The sequence below is a fragment of the Anomaloglossus baeobatrachus genome, chromosome 2 (assembly GCF_048569485.1).
Source record: "Anomaloglossus baeobatrachus isolate aAnoBae1 chromosome 2, aAnoBae1.hap1, whole genome shotgun sequence".
In the NCBI taxonomy this organism is placed as follows: domain Eukaryota; kingdom Metazoa; phylum Chordata; class Amphibia; order Anura; family Aromobatidae; genus Anomaloglossus; species Anomaloglossus baeobatrachus.
This window is the reverse complement of record NC_134354.1, coordinates 235169688-235187144: the sequence shown is the minus strand read 5'-3', so window position 1 is coordinate 235187144 and position 17457 is coordinate 235169688. Positions and strand designations below refer to the sequence as shown.

Here is a 17457-nt window from a genome sequence, read left to right as displayed (position 1 = left end):
ACCGGAATCCCAGCAGAACGGTAGGCTTCAAGAATTGGTTCCTTGATCCACCGAGCCAGGGTGGATTTGGAAGCTTGCGACCCTTTACGCTGACCGGCGACAAGGATAAAGAGTGCATCCGAGCGGCGCAGAGGCGCCGTGCGGGAAATGTAGATTCTGAGTGCTATCACCAGATCCAACAAATGCAAATCCTTTTCACATTGATGAACTGGATGAGGACACAAAGAAGGTAAGACATCTGATTGAGATGAAAGGGGGATACCACCTTAGGGAGAAACTCCGGAATCGGGCGCAGAACCACCTTGTCCTGGTGAAACACCAGAAAGGGAGATTTGCATGACAGCGCTGCTAGCTCGGACACTCTCCGAAGAGACGGGACCGCTACTAGAAAGGCCACTTTCTGTGAAAGGCGAGAAAGGGAAACATCCCTCATAGGCTCGAAAGGCGGCTTCTGGAGAGCAATTAGAACCCTGTTCAGATCCCAGGGCTCTAACGGCCGCTTGTAAGGAGGGACGATATGACAAACCCCTTGCAGGAACGTGCGTACCTGAGGAAGTCGTGCTAGGCGTTTCTGAAAAAATACAGATAGCGCTGAGACTTGTCCTTTAAGGGAGCCGAGCGACAAACCTTTATCCAAACCGGATTGTAGGAAAGAAACGGTTGGCCTACCGTGAGGTGCCACAGATCTAGGTACCACGACCTCCTCGGCCAGTCTGGAGCGACGAGGATGGCGCGGCGGCAGTCGGACCTGATCTTGCGCAGCACTCTGGGCAACAGTGCCAGAGGTGGAAACACATAAGGTAGCCGGAACAGCGACCAATCTTGAACTAAACGTAGTTTATCTTATCAAGTGTCCGTGCGGTCTCGGATATGTTGGGGAGACCACCCAGCATATCCGAGACCGCATCGGGAAACACAAATCCACTATTCGTTGCAAGTTGACAATGTTACCCATCCCTCAGCATTTCATTCAGTGTGGCCACACTGTTTCCCAGCTCCGGTTTCAAGTTCTCGAACATGTTCCTCCACTGAGACGTGGCGGTGACAGGGTCGGTATACTTAAAAATAGGGAATCCTATTGGATCCATACGCTGGGTACCCTGTCCCCTCACGGTCTCAATAGGGAGTATGAGTATCATTAAGTTTATCTTATTTTATTTGAGGTCCGTCTTATCTGTGCTGTTTTCTATACCGACACATCATTATTCTGATATTTCAGATTATTTCCGTGTGTCTTCATATACCCTTGTGATGTATTTCTCACCATTTTGTAAGCATATTATACCCACTCTTGCTGTTTAATTAAATGCCGTATATCTAATGATATGATATTGCTTCTTTGACATGTAATTTTACTTCTTTCCCCTCTTTCCTATAGTTACGCTGACGCTCACCGCCATCTCCATGGAAGTTTTTGGGTCCTCCTTTCTCTGTTTCTCCTGTTTTCTCCTTTTTTTTTTTTTTTTTTCTATTCCATCTTCAGGAAATTGCTTCAATTGTCCCGCCCTTCCCCTTTATAAACCCTCTCTGTCAGTTCACTCTACTCACTCCACCGCTGATCACCCTGGACACAGGTAATACTGCTTTGCTCTCCAGCTTATCCAATGGGCCTTTTTGCTTTGTATTGTCTTATTGTTAGTAAGGTGTTCTAAACTTCCTTTTTTCTACTCTTATTATTTCCCAGCTTTCCACATAGCGGTATTATATCCTTATACACTGGATTTCACTTAATGTCTTCTATCCCTTTTCAGGTAAAAAAACCCTTATTACTTTATTCTCTTGTACTCTTTTTGGCCCTTGGAATTTTGTTCCCTTATGTGATTCATATAATATGTTCTTTATATTTTTGGGCATATACACCTTATTGTATAGTTCTTATGATATGTCTTTTTCAATTAATGGACCCTCCTTTTTCTTGATGTCTGTCACAGGATAATCCATCAAGATTCCTATATTGAGAGAATTATCTGTTATATACCATATAGGTATTTTTTTCTTTGTTGTATTTTCTATATATTATGAGTTGACATAGTATGGTACTAATACATGTATGTATATATTTTTTTCCTTTGTCTAGTTGAATTTTGATGAAGGCTAAAATTGCCGAAACGTCAATTTCAATCAAAATAAACTCTAGTTTGAACACAAATTAATTGTTTCTTATGACTCAGAAGCGTGCCGGGATTTTTTTCTACTATATATTGTTATTTTCCTGAGCACTTACAGTGAGCCAGACCCTCTTGGACTTACCCAATCTTGAACTAAGGCGTCCGCCGCCAGAGCTCGGTGATCTTGAGACCGTGCCATGAAAGCCGGGACCTTGTTGTTGTGCCGGGACGCTATTAGGTCGACGTCCGGCATCCCCCAGCGGCGACAGATCTCCTGAAACACGTCCGGGTGAAGAGACCATTCCCCTGCGTCCATACCCTGGCGACTGAGGAAGTCTGCTTCCCAGTTTTCCACGCCTGGGATGTGAACTGCGGATATGGTGGATGCCATGTCTTCCACCCACGTCAGAATCCGCCGGACTTCCTGGAAGGCTTGCCGACTGAGTGTTCCTCCTTGGTGGTTGATGTATGCCACCGTTGTGGAGTTGTCCGACTGAATTCGGATCTGCTTGGCCTTCCAGCCACTGCTGGAAGGCTTGTAGGGCAAGATACACTGCTCTGATTTCCAGAACATTGATCTGAAGGGTGGACTCTTGCTGAGTCCACGTACCTTGAGCCCTGTGGTGGAGAAAAACTGCTCCCCACCCTGAAAGACTCGCGTCTGTCGTAACCACCGCCCAGGATGGGGGTAGAAAGGACTTTCCTTTTGACAATGAAGTGGGAAGAAGCCACCACCGAAGAGATTCCTTGGCCGCCTGAGAAAGGGAGACATTCCTGTCGAGGGATGTCGACTTCCCGTCCCATTGGCGGAGAATGTCCCATTGTAGTGGACGCAGATGAAACTGCGCGAAAGGGACTGCCTCCATTGTTGCTACCATCTTCCCTAGGAAGTGCATGAGGCGTCTCAAGGGGTGTGACTGGCCTTGAAGGAGAGATTGCACCCCTGTCTGTAGTGAACGCTGTTTGTCCAGCGGAAGCTTCACTATCGCTGGGAGAGTATGAAACTCCATGCCAAGATATGTTAGCGATTGGGTCGGAGCCAGATTTGACTTTGAAAAGTTGATGATCCACCCGAAACTCTGGAGAGTCTCCAGCGCAAAGTTCAGGCTGTGTTGGCATGCCTCTTGAGAGGGTGCCTTGACCAGTAGATCGTCCAAATACGGGATCACAGAGTGACCTTGAGAGTGCAGGACTGCTACTACTGCTGCCATGACCTTGGTGAAGACCCGTGGGGCTGTCGCCAGCCCGAAAGGCAGAGCTACGAACTGAAGGTGTTCGTCTCCTATAACGAAGCGTAGAAAACGCTGATGCTCTGGAGCAATCGGCACGTGGAGATAAGCATCCTTGATGTCTATTGATGCTAGGAAATCTCCTTGAGACATTGAGGCGATGACGGAGCGGAGGGATTCCATCCGGAACCGCCTGGTTTTCACGTGCTTGTTGAGCAGTTTTAAATCCAGAACGGGACGGAAAGACCCGTCCTTTTTTGGCACCACAAACAAATTGGAGTAAAAACCGTGACCTTGCTCCTGAAGAGGAACAGGGGTCACCACTCCTTCTGCCTTTAGCGTGCACACCGCTTGCAGAAGAGCATCGGCTCGGTCGGGAGGTGAAGAAGTTCTGAAGAATCGAGTTGGAGGACGAGAACTGAACTCTATCCTGTACCCGTGAGACAGAATGTCTCTCACCCAACGGTCTTTGACCTGTGGCAGCCAAATGTCGCCAAAGCGGGAGAGCCTGCCACAGACCGAGGATGCGGAGAGAGGAGGCCGAAAGTCATGAGGAAGCCGCCTTGGTAGCGGGTCTTCCGGCTGTCTTTTTTGGGCGTGACTGAGCCCGCCAAGAATCTGAGCTCCTCTGATCCTTTTGAGTCCTTTTGGACGAGGAGAATCGGGACCTGCCCGAGCCTCGAAAGGACCGAAACCCCGACTGTCCCCTCCTCTGTTGGGGTTTGTTTTGTCTGGGCTGAGGTAAGGATGAATCCTTACCCTTGGACTGTTTAATGATTTCATCCAAACGCTCACCAAACAGTCGGTCACCAGAAAATGGCAAACTGGTTAAGCACTTTTTGGAAGCAGAATCTGCCTTCCATTCCCTTAACCACAAGGCTCTGCGTAAAACCACGGAGTTGGCGGACGCCACTGCCGTACGGCTCGTAGAGTCCAGGACAGCATTAATCGCGTAAGACGCAAATGCAGACATTTGAGAGGTTAAGGATGCCACCTGCGGAACAGATGTACGTGTGACCGTGTCAATCTGTGTAAGACCAGCTGAAATAGCTTGGAGTGCCCATACGGCTGCGAATGCTGGAGCAAACGACGCGCCGATAGCTTCATAGATGGATTTCAACCAGAGCGCCATCTGTCTGTCAGTGGCATCTTTAAGTGCAGCCCCCTCTTCCACTGCAACTATGGATCTAGCCGCAAGTCTGGAGATTGGAGGATCCACCTTGGGACACTGGGTCCAGCCCTTGACCACGTCAGGGGGAAAGGGATAACGTGTATCCTTAAGCCGTTTGGAGAAACGCTTATCTGGATAAGCGTGGTGTTTCTGGACTGACTCTCTAAAGTCAGAGTGGTCCAGAAAAGTACTTAATTTACGCTTGGGATACCTGAAATGGAATTTCTCCTGCTGTGAAGCTGACTCCTCCACTGGAGGAGCTGGGGGAGAAATATCCAACATTCTATTGATGGACGCTATAAGATCATTCACTATGGCGTCACCATCAGGAGTATCCAGATTGAGAGCGGTCTCAGGATCAGAATCCTGATCAGCTACCTCCGCCTCATCATAGAGAGAGTCCTCCTGCTGGGACCCTGACCAGTGTGATGAAGTCGAGGGCCGCTCATAGCGAGCTCGCTTAGGCTGTCTGGGACTGTCGTCCGTGTCAGAGCCTTCACCCTGGGATGCATGGGACACCCCCGGAGCCCGGAGCTGTTCCAACTGAGACCAGGGAGCAATGATTCCACAGTGCCCATGGTCTGAGTTACTGGTCTAGACTGCAAAGTTTCTAGAATTTTAGTCATAGTCACAGACAACCTATCCGCAAAAACTGCAAACTCCGTCCCCGTCACCTGGACAGTATTCACAGGTGGTTCTCCCTGGGTCACCTCTAGCAGAGGCCCCGGCCGAGCAAGTGCCACAGGGGCCGAGCACTGCACACAATGGGGGTCAGTGGAACCTGCCGGTAGAGTAGCCTCACATGCGGTACAAGCAGCATAGAAAGCCTGTGCCTTGGCACTCTTGCTTTTTGCGGATGACATGCTGTTGTCTCCTCTGAGCAATCTAGGAGGGTATATAGCCAAGAATCACCAGCGACCGTACAGTGCTATGTATAGCATGCAAGCATAAAAATACAAATGTACACTTCGGCACTAGTGGGGTCAGCACCAGAGGTGCCGCTTACCGCCCGCTCAAACGCGGGTGTGTGGCGCCAGAATCCAGTGTCTGGGTCTACCAGAACTTGTCTCCCCTCTCCAGCTCAGACTGCACACAGGAATGGCTGCCGGCGTTCTGTGAAGAGGGGCGGACCGTGGGCGTGCCTCAGACAAAGTGCGGGAAACTGGCGTCCCACTGTGTCCAGTGTGAGGGCTGGAGTATGTAAAGTAGACTCCAGCCCTCTGCGCTGATGTTCTGTACAGCGTCCCGCACTTCCCCTGACTGGCAGGCCTGGGGGCGGGAACGAAGCGAAACTAGGCCGCAAAAGCCGGGGACTCGAGTAATAAGCGCGGCCGTCATATATGCACGGCCAGCGCGGAAGTCCCCGGCGCACCACAAGTCCCAGCCGCGCCGCAGCGTAAACTGACAGCAGCGGCCGGCGCGGCAGTTCCCAATACATTAACTCACTCAGCAGAGCTGTAGTGAGTAGTGGCACAAGCGCGCAGCGCTGTTGTCCCCGGCGCACTAACACACCCAGCAATGCTGCAGTGTGTCTGCGCGCGGTCTGTACGGGGACACAGAGTACCTTGACGTAGCAGGGCCATGTCCCTGACGATACTCAGCTCCATATCCAGCAGATTCTCCAGCGGCTGTGGATGGAGCACGGTCTCAGTGCCTGGAGACCGGTAAAATCCCACTTCACCCAGAGCCCTAAGGGGGATGGGGAAGGAAGCAGCATGTGGGCTCCAGCCTCCGTACCCGCAATGGGTACCTCAACCTTAACAAACACCGCCGACAAAAGTGGGGTGAGAAGGGAGCATTCTGGGGGCCCTAGTATGGGCCCGCTTTTCTTCCATCCGACATAGTCAGCAGCTGCTGCTGACTAAACAGTGGAGCTATGCGTGGATGTCTGACCTCCTTCGCACAAAGCATGAAAACTGAGGAGCCCATACATACATACATACATACATACATACATACATACACACACACACACACACACACACACACATATATACATATACACGCAAACACACACACACACACACACATATATACATATACACGCAAACACACACACACACACACACACACACACACACTTTACTACAATAATTTTTTCACTTAAAGGGGTGGTTCACCCATATTTTTTATTGTCTAGATCGATATTATATTGAGAAACAATGTTTCTCTCAAATACCTTATGTTGTCAATAGTGCCTGTGAGAGGCGCTATTGCAGACCGCTGCTCCCCGTCCAGTGACGTACCCGTCCAATGCTGCCACGTCACATCCGTGCGGCCGGCTACAGTCTTCCAGACTCTGAGCTGTGAGCGGCGTTTCACCGCTTGTCACAGCCCATCTGCTCCCCCCTCCTCCTCCCTCCTAGCACAGCAGCACGACGCGTCTCCTGCTCCCCCTTCCCCCCTCCCTCCTAGCACGGCACATCTCCTGCTCCCCCCTCCCTCCTCGCAGAACGCTGCAAGCAAGAGACGTGCTGTGAGGGAGGAGGAGGAGCAGGGAGAAGATGGGCTCAGAACGCAGCCGGCCGCACGGATGTGACGTGGCAGCATTGGACGGGTACGTCACTGGACGGGGAGCAGCGGTCTGCAATAGCGCATCTCACAGGCACTATTGACAACATAAGGTATTTGAGAGAAACATTGTTTCTCAATATAATATCGATCTAGACAATAAAAAATATGGGTGAACCACCCCTTTAACTATGAGCAATATATGTGGGAGTCGGGAGTCGGTGCAAGGGAAACGTCGGAGTCGAAGGTTTGGCTTACCGACTCCACAGCCCTGGTATCAAAATAACAGCATGAAGACAAGTGATATTGCTGGAATCGGGCTTACTTTCCCTACGTCATGTGATCTCAGATTACAAACTGTGTTTCCCCGAAAATAAGACCTCCCAGGAGTTTTCAGGGATGCTTAAATATAAGACATCCCCTGAAAATAAGACCTAGCCACGGTCAATAATGAAGTGTCATGCAGCAGTAAAAAAGTTAAAGATACTGCAGGACACTTCATTATAGACAGCGGGCACCCCCAAAGGACAGAACAGGGCTGTGGAGTCGGTAAGCCAAACCTTCGACTCAGACTCAGACTCAGACTCAGACTCAGACTCAGACTCAGACTCAGACTCAGACTCAGACTCAGACTCAGACTCAGACTCAGACTCAGACTCAGACTCAGACTCAGACTCAGACTCAGACTCAGACTCAGACTCAGACTCCTACATATATTGCTTAGTTAGGTGAAAAATTTATTGTAGTACATGAATATGTGTATGTGAACATCAGACATTTAATAATTTTTATGATACGATAATCAAGATATTTGGATAGAACATAAAATATATTTATTGGAATACAACTTTAGAACACAAAAAACTGTAATAAATTGTAAATATGTAATACACTATGTAATATACAGTAGATTACATATATATCTTGTGTGTGTATATACACTGTGTGTATATATATATATATATATATATATATATTACATATTTACAATTTATTAGTTTTTTGTGTTCTAAAGTTGTATTCCAATAAATATTTTATGTTCTATCCAAATATCTTGATTATTGTATCATAAAAACAATTAAATGTCTGATGTTCACATTGTACTACAATAAATTTTTCACTTAAATATAAGCATTATACTAAATGTTATTATTTAGTAAAATATTCAGCACATTCTGCATTGCACTCCTGTCCCCAATTTATTATATATTTTAGGAGTCGGATTCGGTGCATTTTATACCGACTCCGACTCCACCAAAATGAGCTCCGACTCCGACTCCACGACTCCGACTCCACAGCCCTGGGACAGAAGAAAGAAGAGAGAAGACCCCGATCATACACACCAGACGCCGACCGGGAGCAGGTGAACGCATCAAGGTCCTGCAGCGGAGTAGATACATCAGATCACATACACGAGAACACACATGAGAAGCGTGCACACACACACGATATCTTGAGTGTATGCGATTGGATGTGTGAGTGTATACAATCTGATGTGTGAAATGTCGGCCGGACGCAGGGGAAGATGGCGTGCAGCACAGCTGCCTGGAGCACCCACCGGAGGTCACAGGGAGGAATGATGTGAAGTGTGTGTGTGTTCTGATGTGAGAGTGTGATCTAATGAATGTGTCAGTCAGATGCAGGGGAGACGTGCAGCACAAAGATCACAGACAGATATGGAATGTGGTGTGTGTGTGTGTGTGTGTGTGTGTGTGTGTGTGTGTGTGTGTGTGTGTATATGAGTGTATGCCATCTGATGTGTGAGTGTGTGATCTAATGTACGTGTGTTGGCCAGATGCAGGGGAGGGCAACGTGCTGGGAAATCTGGGAGCCAGATAGACACCCGGGGCTGCTAAGTATGATGAACCTGAGAAGGGGGGGGGGGGGGGGTCTGCTTTTTGTGGGGGGTAAACTTATCCCAAACCATGTCTCCTCGAGAATAAGACACCCCCTGAAAAATCAGACCTAGTGCTTTTTTTTTTCAGGGCAAAAAAAAAAAAAAAAGACAGTCTTATTTTCGGGGAAACAGGGTAGCAAAATCCTGCTAAGAGATTCTTTAAAAAACTAAAACCAGTTGCTTCTTCCAGCAGACAGCAATTATTCTTTGAAAAAAAAATTAAATCAAGAACAAGTTCTATCCAAAAGTCTTCAAAAACGACATTACAGGTCAGCCATAAAAGCCTCATACAATATCAAAAATACACTACTTACAAAATATACATGATGACACCAAGTGACCACATATCACACGATTTGTCATACTTCTCTGGGCCCAGGACCTCGGGTGCTTAAAAAAAAAAAAAAAAAAAAAATATATAGAAGCAACATTAGAATGGAAGGAAAATCATGAAAACACGAAAATAATGGTAAAACAATACAAACATCATATCTAAGGAAATCCTATTTGCATCTACATAAAGCTGCCTTGACATAAGGGAACTGCGTAATAAATCATTTCTGTGATCCCACCGCCGCCATGTAAAATCCCCTATTATACTGTACAATAACCCAATGCTAACTTTCCTCATCTCTGGGATTGAACAGAGAAGCCATCGCCCAACACAATGGCACCAAATACTCACCCACATAATACGGCGTGTAACAGGGTGTTGCTAGAGAGTTGTGAGTTGTTGTTTCTTTCGCAAAGCCGAAATCTGTAAGCTTCAGAACGGAGTTTGGTCTTTTTGTTGTGTAGAGGAGATTTTCTGGCTGCATCGGAAAACAAAATGAAGGTGTTTACCAGTAGGGAACCGGAAAATAACAGCACGAGACTAAATTCTGTATAAAATACAGCAATGGTGCAAATAAAGCTGCACAAATCACACACACACACACACACACTTATATTGTTATAAACAAGTGTGGTTTTGGTCTTCAACCTTATTATGGTGGTCATTTCGACAATATCATAAAGAGGAGCCTTTTTTGTTTTGTTTTTTTTTGTTTCAGAGAGGGCGGTATACACAACATACTGCATGTTGTTCATGCAACTATGAGCAGCCTGTGATCTAAATATGTTAACATGGCCTGCAGCATCTCCGGACTTGGCTCCCAATGAGTATATGCGGAACTCATTGGTCAGTAACTGCAACGGAAACCGTCAGCAGTCGATCTTGATCATTTGAGAGCCCAAGCGCATAAAGCATGGCATAATATTCCCCAGGCAGCCATTAATCACCTCATTGATAACAGCCATTTGCATATAATTGACATCTACACTGATCCTGTGATTTTCATAATTGCATAACTCCCTTTCTCATGCTGCAATTTCAATATTTTGGAGTGTTTGTACTAGTAATATACATACACACCTACCTACAGTTTTTGCAAAGTACATATAGAAAGGTTGCGTTTAATTTAGAAAACTAAACATAGCCTAATGAAAGTTTCAACCTACATATGAAAATGATCTTTAACTGAAACAGAAATCTACGAAATGATTAAAAATGGATGAGAAGCAGCCAGACTCTCCTACATACGCGAAGTTGTGGAAGAACATTACAGGTCACAGGTCTCAAAGAAGGTAGTTATACTGAATCAGCAAAGTCTTTACCAGTCAAAATTCCAAAAAAAGAATGGGATTTAAAGAAGCGTTCATGATTTTTGAAGAAGCACCAGTAAACTGGCAATGTTTAGGACCATAGATGCAGTCGTCAGTCAAGAAAACTTAGTGCACCACATTAAGGGGCATATTCCTTTGAAATCAGAAGATGTCCAGCAGTGCCATCAACTCAGAACTGACAAACAGTGGCACCGAGTTACACCCATTTACTGTGCATAGAAGTCTAGCCAGAATTAGTATTCATTGAAACATTGTGGCCAACAGACTATACCATCAACATGGAAACAAAGTTAAGGTGACCCAACTATGCACAAAAGTGTGTAGAAAAATAGCAGAAGGTGCTCCAGACTGACAAGTCAGAATGTAAAATATTTGGTTTTAACAGAAGGCTCTTGTTTCTAAAGGGGTGAGGAATGATACAATAATGAGTGTCTGTATGCAGCAGTTTAACATGGGGAGAGTCCCTGCAAATTTGGGGCTGCATTTCAGCAAATTGAGTTGAGTTGCTTAACCTGGCTTCCACACTCAAGATATGGATTGTAGGATGAGTGTAGTGGTGTTTTTTTTAATGGCTGCTGACACCGCAAAACATCTTCCAATTTAAAACAAAAGCATGAGGTGTTCTTAATCTACCGAGCCAAGCTGTCTTAGGTGACCACCGTGTCTATGGTCCTCAATGTTGGCCATTTCTTGAACTCCACATATCCTGTAACCCTAATCTGCTTTGAAATCCTTGCCTAGGAGAAACCTTGCTAATGCTGTATAACTACCTGGTGTCTTGTTTGGTCTTACTAGCCATGTTGTATAACGTCTTATCAAATTCTCTTCCACAACCTCACCTTTGTAGCAAAGGTCGGCCGTTCCTTACCCAGTTTTAAACCTCTTACACAGCGTTTTCGGTTCATGTTTTCATATGTAGGCTGAAACAGTCATTATCACTTGTTTGATATAATTGTGCGAGTACAGTCAGATGTATGAGGAAGAGTAACAAAAGTCACTGACTTTGTACATGTGTAGCTAGAAGAACTGACGCCATTTTGAAGGCAAAGGGTGGTCACACCAAACACTGATTGTATTGCTATTTCCTACATTCTCATTGTGGGTGTGTGTGTGTGTGTGTGTGTGTGTGTGTGTGTGTGTGTGGTTGTTTGGAGAATATGCTACACACACACACCACCACACAACCACACACCAGTACTGTGTGTGTTTAGGATAATAAATTGAGTGTACAGGATGGAATAGCTAAACAATATTTGCCAACTATCACAGAACAGGTGGCAAATATCCCAAGTACCAAAAAGGCCTCCAGAAATCATTTTTTCCAGAAGGTTGCCAGGATGCTCTATTAGACTCACATTCAGCGTGCTAAATAAGGAGGTAACCTTTAAACAAAATTTGGTTTTACAGATTCTACCAGACTGCATGACGACCACTATGAACCACTCACATTAGATATTTGAGGATTAAAAGGTTAGAACAACATGTTCATTTCTTTCATGAACAGCGCTAACCGATCATTCAATAACAACACCAACACGTGGTCAGGGATGGTGACGGTTTTGAAAGAAAGCAGTAATTTTTCTTATCTGGCACAACTCCTTTAAACATATAAAAGAAATGAAGGTTACTGTATGGAGAAACGTCTGCTTTTGCAGCATATTATTCACATCACATTACTCCAGGAAGCTGCGATCATTCGCACACTGAAACCTTCAGAAGGCATCTCAAGACGACTGTAGGGAATGTGATTTTCCCCTCTCCATCAAATATATTTAGCAACTGGAGAGGTCGGCAAACACTTAATGGTTTGTACTACGTATGAAAGATATGTCCCATCTTTAGGATATGGAATAACTTACTGATTGCTGGGAGTTCTGGGATCTGACCATCCCAGAGAAGAAGGCTCTAAAATGCCTATCTAAATGAAAAGAGGTCATTGCATACACATCCCCTCACATGCCATTATCTAATGGATAGTAAATAGCGGAGCGCTGTACTCTGCTCCATTCATTTGCTATCGGACTGCCAGAGGTACGCATGCTCAAGCTTCGCTACATTCAGACTGTGCTCTTCAAAGCCCTGTTCTCAAGATGGATGGGTGTCCAAGTGGTTGGATCCCCAGCGATCAGCAAGACATCCCTTATCAAAAGGATAGGAGGTAACTTTCTAAACTTTATACACCCTCCTTTAAAAAGGGATCATGTCTGGTTTCATGATGCCCAACTATCGTGCCTGGCTGCAAGTAGCGCTCTGAAATACTCTGGTGTTTTTAAAAGGAACATTTCAAGAGGCAAAACTAAAGAGAGAAGTGATAGTCCAGAGCGGTCCTCCCCGAACCACATAGGATAATTGACAGGTCTTGGGTGTCCATAGGAGGAGCCAGGGGCACAGGGAAGCCGGCGGGGGCAGAATGGACTAGTCAAGTCTCTCGCCATGGTTTGTGGTTGTTTGAAACTATAGCAAAAATGTATTACAAATGTGCAGCCAGGCTTGGATTCATGCTGCCCGTGGCTTGAGAAGCAGGAGTCGGCTGACAGGGTCCCTTTAAAACATTTCCAAAAAATAAATTTCAATGTCAAAAGACAGACGTATATAAAAGTTATATGGAGACTCCTTTTTATAGCTAGAATCGGTCTGAGCATACTTATTTATGGAAAGTGCAGATTCTACGATCCATGCATATTCGGTCACAGACATTCTGCTTGTAACAAACCTTGGACCAGTAGAATCCACCACAACTTGCCCTAAAGCGGGACTTTAAAGGCAAATTCTGACAATTAGGCTATGTGCGCACTAGAAATGTGAAGTTTCTCAAGAAAATTTCTTGAGAAACTTCTGCCAGTGAAAGATTTCCGGACCTGCGGAAAAAATCTGCACCAAATCCGCATGCGGTTTTGCCGCGGATTTGCCGCGGATTTACCGCAGGTTTGTCCCTGCAATAAATAATAAAGATAATTGATAGACAGATAATGGATAGAGGGAAAGATGGATAGATGAATAGATAGATAGATAGAGGGATAGATAGATAGATAGAGGGATAGATGGATAGATAGATAGATAGATGAGAAAAACCTATATAATGTTCCACCTCCCTGCATTTTCTAAGCTGGCACCCTTTAGTGACTTTCATGTGGCACTAAAGGGTGCTTAGCCTTGTATTTAGCCATAAAATAAATAATTAAAAAAAAAACGACGTGAGGTCCCCCCATTTTTTGTAGCCAGCTATGGTAAAGCAGACGGCTGCAGCCTGCAGACCACCGCTGGCAGCTTCACCTTGGCTGATAATCCAAAACAGTGGGCACCCCACGCTGTTATTTTAAATTATATCAATAATTTAAAACAAAAAACGTGCGGTCCCCCCCATATTGGATCACCAGCCAAGGTAAAGCGGACAGCTGGGGTCTGATATTCTCAGACTAGGGAGGTCCACTGTTATTGGACACTCCCCAGCCTAAAAATAGCAGGCCGCAGCCGCCCCAGAAGTGGCGCATCCATTAGACGTGCCAATCCTGGCGCTTTGCCCCAGCTCATCCCGCGCCCTGGTGCGTTGGCAAACGGGGTAATATATGTGGTTGATGCCAGATGTGTAATGTCACCTGGCATCAAGCCCTGGGGTTGGTGAGGTCAGGCGTCTATCAGATACCCGACATCACCAACCCAGTCAGTAATAATTAAAAAATAGACAACAAAAAAAAGTTTTATTTGAAAAAACACTCCCCACATAGCCTCTTTAACCAATTTATTGAAAAGAACAATCAATCCACGTCCGGCGTAATCCAATAAGGGGGGGGGGGGGGGTGTCCCACGGCGATCCATACCATAGTCACTGTCCCAGTCAATGAAGAACAGAATGTTCCCCCATTGGCTGGGAGAGCAATGCAGTGACCTGAGCTAACATCAATAGGTCAGCTCAGGTCACTGCAGGGGATGACGAGCGCTGCCATCAGGAGCATAGATGAGATCATTACCTTCTGTGATAATCTCCTGCACTGCTGATGTCAGCGCTGTCACTGACTTCTATGCCCGCCGCGTTGTCAGAAGTATCGCGAGAGCCCGTGACGTCACCGCTAGTGACAGTCTCGGGCCGCTCGCGAGACGGGCATAGACAGCAGTGACCGCGGTGACGTCAGGAGGCAGGAGATCGTCACAGCAGGTAATGATCTCACCTCCTGACAGCAGCGATCGTCATCCCCGCGGCTCCCAGCACTGCAGGATGTCAGTGTCTGCCTGCGCTGCCGCATGACAGGCTGCTGATACTGCGGGCAGACACTGACACCCTGCAGTGCAGTGTCAGCGTCTGACTGTGTCAGTGTCTGCCTACGCTGCAGCGTGACAGGCTGCTGACACTGCGGGCAGACACTGACACCCTGCAGTGCAGGCAGCCGCGAGGCTGGAGCGGGACACAGACTGCACGGGCACCTGGAGGTCGCACGGAAGTGCTTCTGTGCGGCGTCCAGGGAGTGTGACGTGTGTTTACTCTGCTCCGCCTCCTCTTCCTGGCATAATGACATCGCTTCCTGCAAAACCGCAGGCAGCGATGAGCATTCCCGCAGGTAATTCGCGGCTATTCCGGTGGTATACCGCACATCATTGCTACCTGCGGAATACCCCCGGAATACCGCAGGTACCTGCGGAAATTAATGGACATGCACATTTTCTCAAGAAAGTTTCTCGAGAAAATTTTCTCAAGAAATTTTCTTGAGAAAAATCCGCACAGTGCGCACAACTATTTTTTTTTCTCATTGAATTTCATGGGAAATGTCTGCACAAAGATTGCAGACATTTCTCAAGAAATTTCCGGGGCAAATCCGCGGGTAAATCCGCAGGTAAAAAGCTCTAGTGCGCACATAGCCTTACACCATTGTCAGATTTTAAAATTGTAAGAGGAAAAGGGGGGGAACAAAACCAAAAGGGAAAAAAAAAAAAAAAAAAAAAAGAAGAAGAAGAAGAAGAAGAAGAAGAAGAAGGTTTATGTTCCGACCATTTTTAAATAAAACCATGGTATGTTCTACAGGTGGCAGAATATGTTGAATAGTGATCATAATCCGGAAAATGGTATAATAAAATTGGAAATTTATGCTTGTATAAAAGATTGGCACCCGAAATATGTACATTATACTAAAATGAGAGGCATGCGGTGAGCTCTTGGAGCAGGAATTCAGCATTATACCAAAAATCAATTTAGAATATTTTCAAAGTAAATATTTAATTCTGCATGTCTAGTCCAGATTACATAAAAGGTCAAGGGCGGCCAGATTAGAGCGAGAGCGAGGTCAAGGGCGGCCAGATTAGAGCGAGGTCAAGGGCGGCCACATTAGAGCGAGGTCAAGGGCGGCCACATTAGAGCGAGGTCAAGGGCGGCCACATTAGAGCGAGGGCAAGGGCGGCCACATTAGAGCGAGGACAAGGGCGGCCACATTAGAGCGAGGGCAAGGGCGGCCACATTAGAGCGAGGACAAGGGCGGCCACATTAGAGCGAGGACAAGGGCGGCCACATTAGAGCGAGGGCAAGGGCGGCCACATTAGAGCGAGGGCAAGGGCGGCCACATTGGAGCGAGGGCAAGGGCGGCCACATTAGAGCGAGGGCAAGGGCGGCCACATTAGAGCGAGGGCAAGGGCGGCCACATTAGAGCGAGGGCAAGGGCGGCCACATTAGAGCGAGGGCAAGGGCGGCCACATTAGAGCGAGGGCAAGGGCGGCCACATTAGAGCGAGGGCAAGGGCGGCCACATTAGAGCGAGGGCAAGGGCGGCCACATTAGAGCGAGGGCAAGGGCGGCCACATTAGAGCGAGGGCAAGGGCGGCCACATTAGAGCGAGGGCAAGGGCGGCCACATTAGAGCGAGGGCAAGGGCGGCCAGATTAGAGCGAGGGCAAGGGCGGCCAGATTAGAGCGAGGGCAAGGGCGGCCAGATTAGAGCGAGGGCAAGAGAGGCCAGATTAGAGCGAGGGCAAGAGAGGCCAGATTAGAGCGAGGGCAAGAGAGGCCAGATTAGAGCGAGGGCAAGAGAGGCCAGATTAGAGCGAGGGCAAGAGAGGCCAGATTAGAGCGAGGGCAAGAGAGGCCAGATTAGAGCGAGGGCAAGAGAGGCCAGATTAGAGCGAGGGCAAGAGAGGCCAGATTAGAGCGAGGCAAGAGAGGCCAGATTAGAGCGAGGGCAAGAGAGGCCAGATTAGAGCGAGGGCAAGAGAGGCCAGATTAGAGCGAGGGCAAGAGAGGCCAGATTAGAGCGAGGGCAAGAGAGGCCAGATTAGAGCGAGGGCAAGAGAGGCCAGATTAGAGCGAGGGCAAGAGAGGCCAGATTAGAGCGAGGGCAAGAGAGGCCAGATTAGAGCGAGGGCAAGAGAGGCCAGATTAGAGCGAGGGCAAGAGAGGCCAGATTAGAGCGAGGGCAAGAGAGGCCAGATTAGAGCGAGGGCAAGAGAGGCCAGATTAGAGCGAGGGCAAGAGAGGCCAGATTAGAGCGAGGGCAAGAGAGGCCAGATTAGAGCGAGGGCAAGAGAGGCCAGATTAGAGCGAGGGCAAGAGAGGCCAGATTAGAGCGAGGGCAAGAGAGGCCAGATTAGAGCGAGGGCAAGAGAGGCCAGATTAGAGCGAGGGCAAGAGAGGCCAGATTAGAGCGAGGGCAAGAGAGGCCAGATTAGAGCGAGGGCAAGAGAGGCCAGATTAGAGCGAGGGCAAGAGAGGCCAGATTAGAGCGAGGGCAAGAGAGGCCAGATTAGAGCGAGGGCAAGAGAGGCCAGATTAGAGCGAGGGCAAGAGAGGCCAGATTAGAGCGAGGGCAAGAGAGGCCAGATTAGAGCGAGGGCAAGAGAGGCCAGATTAGAGCGAGGGCAAGAGAGGCCAGATTAGAGCGAGGGCAAGAGAGGCCAGATTA

The 17457-nt window shown here is 47.4% G+C and overlaps 1 protein-coding gene across 1 annotated transcript in view; it reads right to left on the bottom strand.

Annotated features, from left to right (window-relative positions):
- The window catches only part of MAPKAPK2 (MAPK activated protein kinase 2), a 112323-nt gene that overhangs the window by 17509 nt on the left and 77357 nt on the right, over nt 1-17457 (bottom strand). The window contains exons 5-6 of the mRNA XM_075335709.1: nt 9602-9728; nt 9231-9306 (exon numbers count right to left, since the gene is read on the bottom strand). Coding sequence (XP_075191824.1) covers nt 9231-9306; nt 9602-9728 — 203 coding nt within the window. The remainder of the gene's footprint in view (nt 1-9230; nt 9307-9601; nt 9729-17457) is intronic.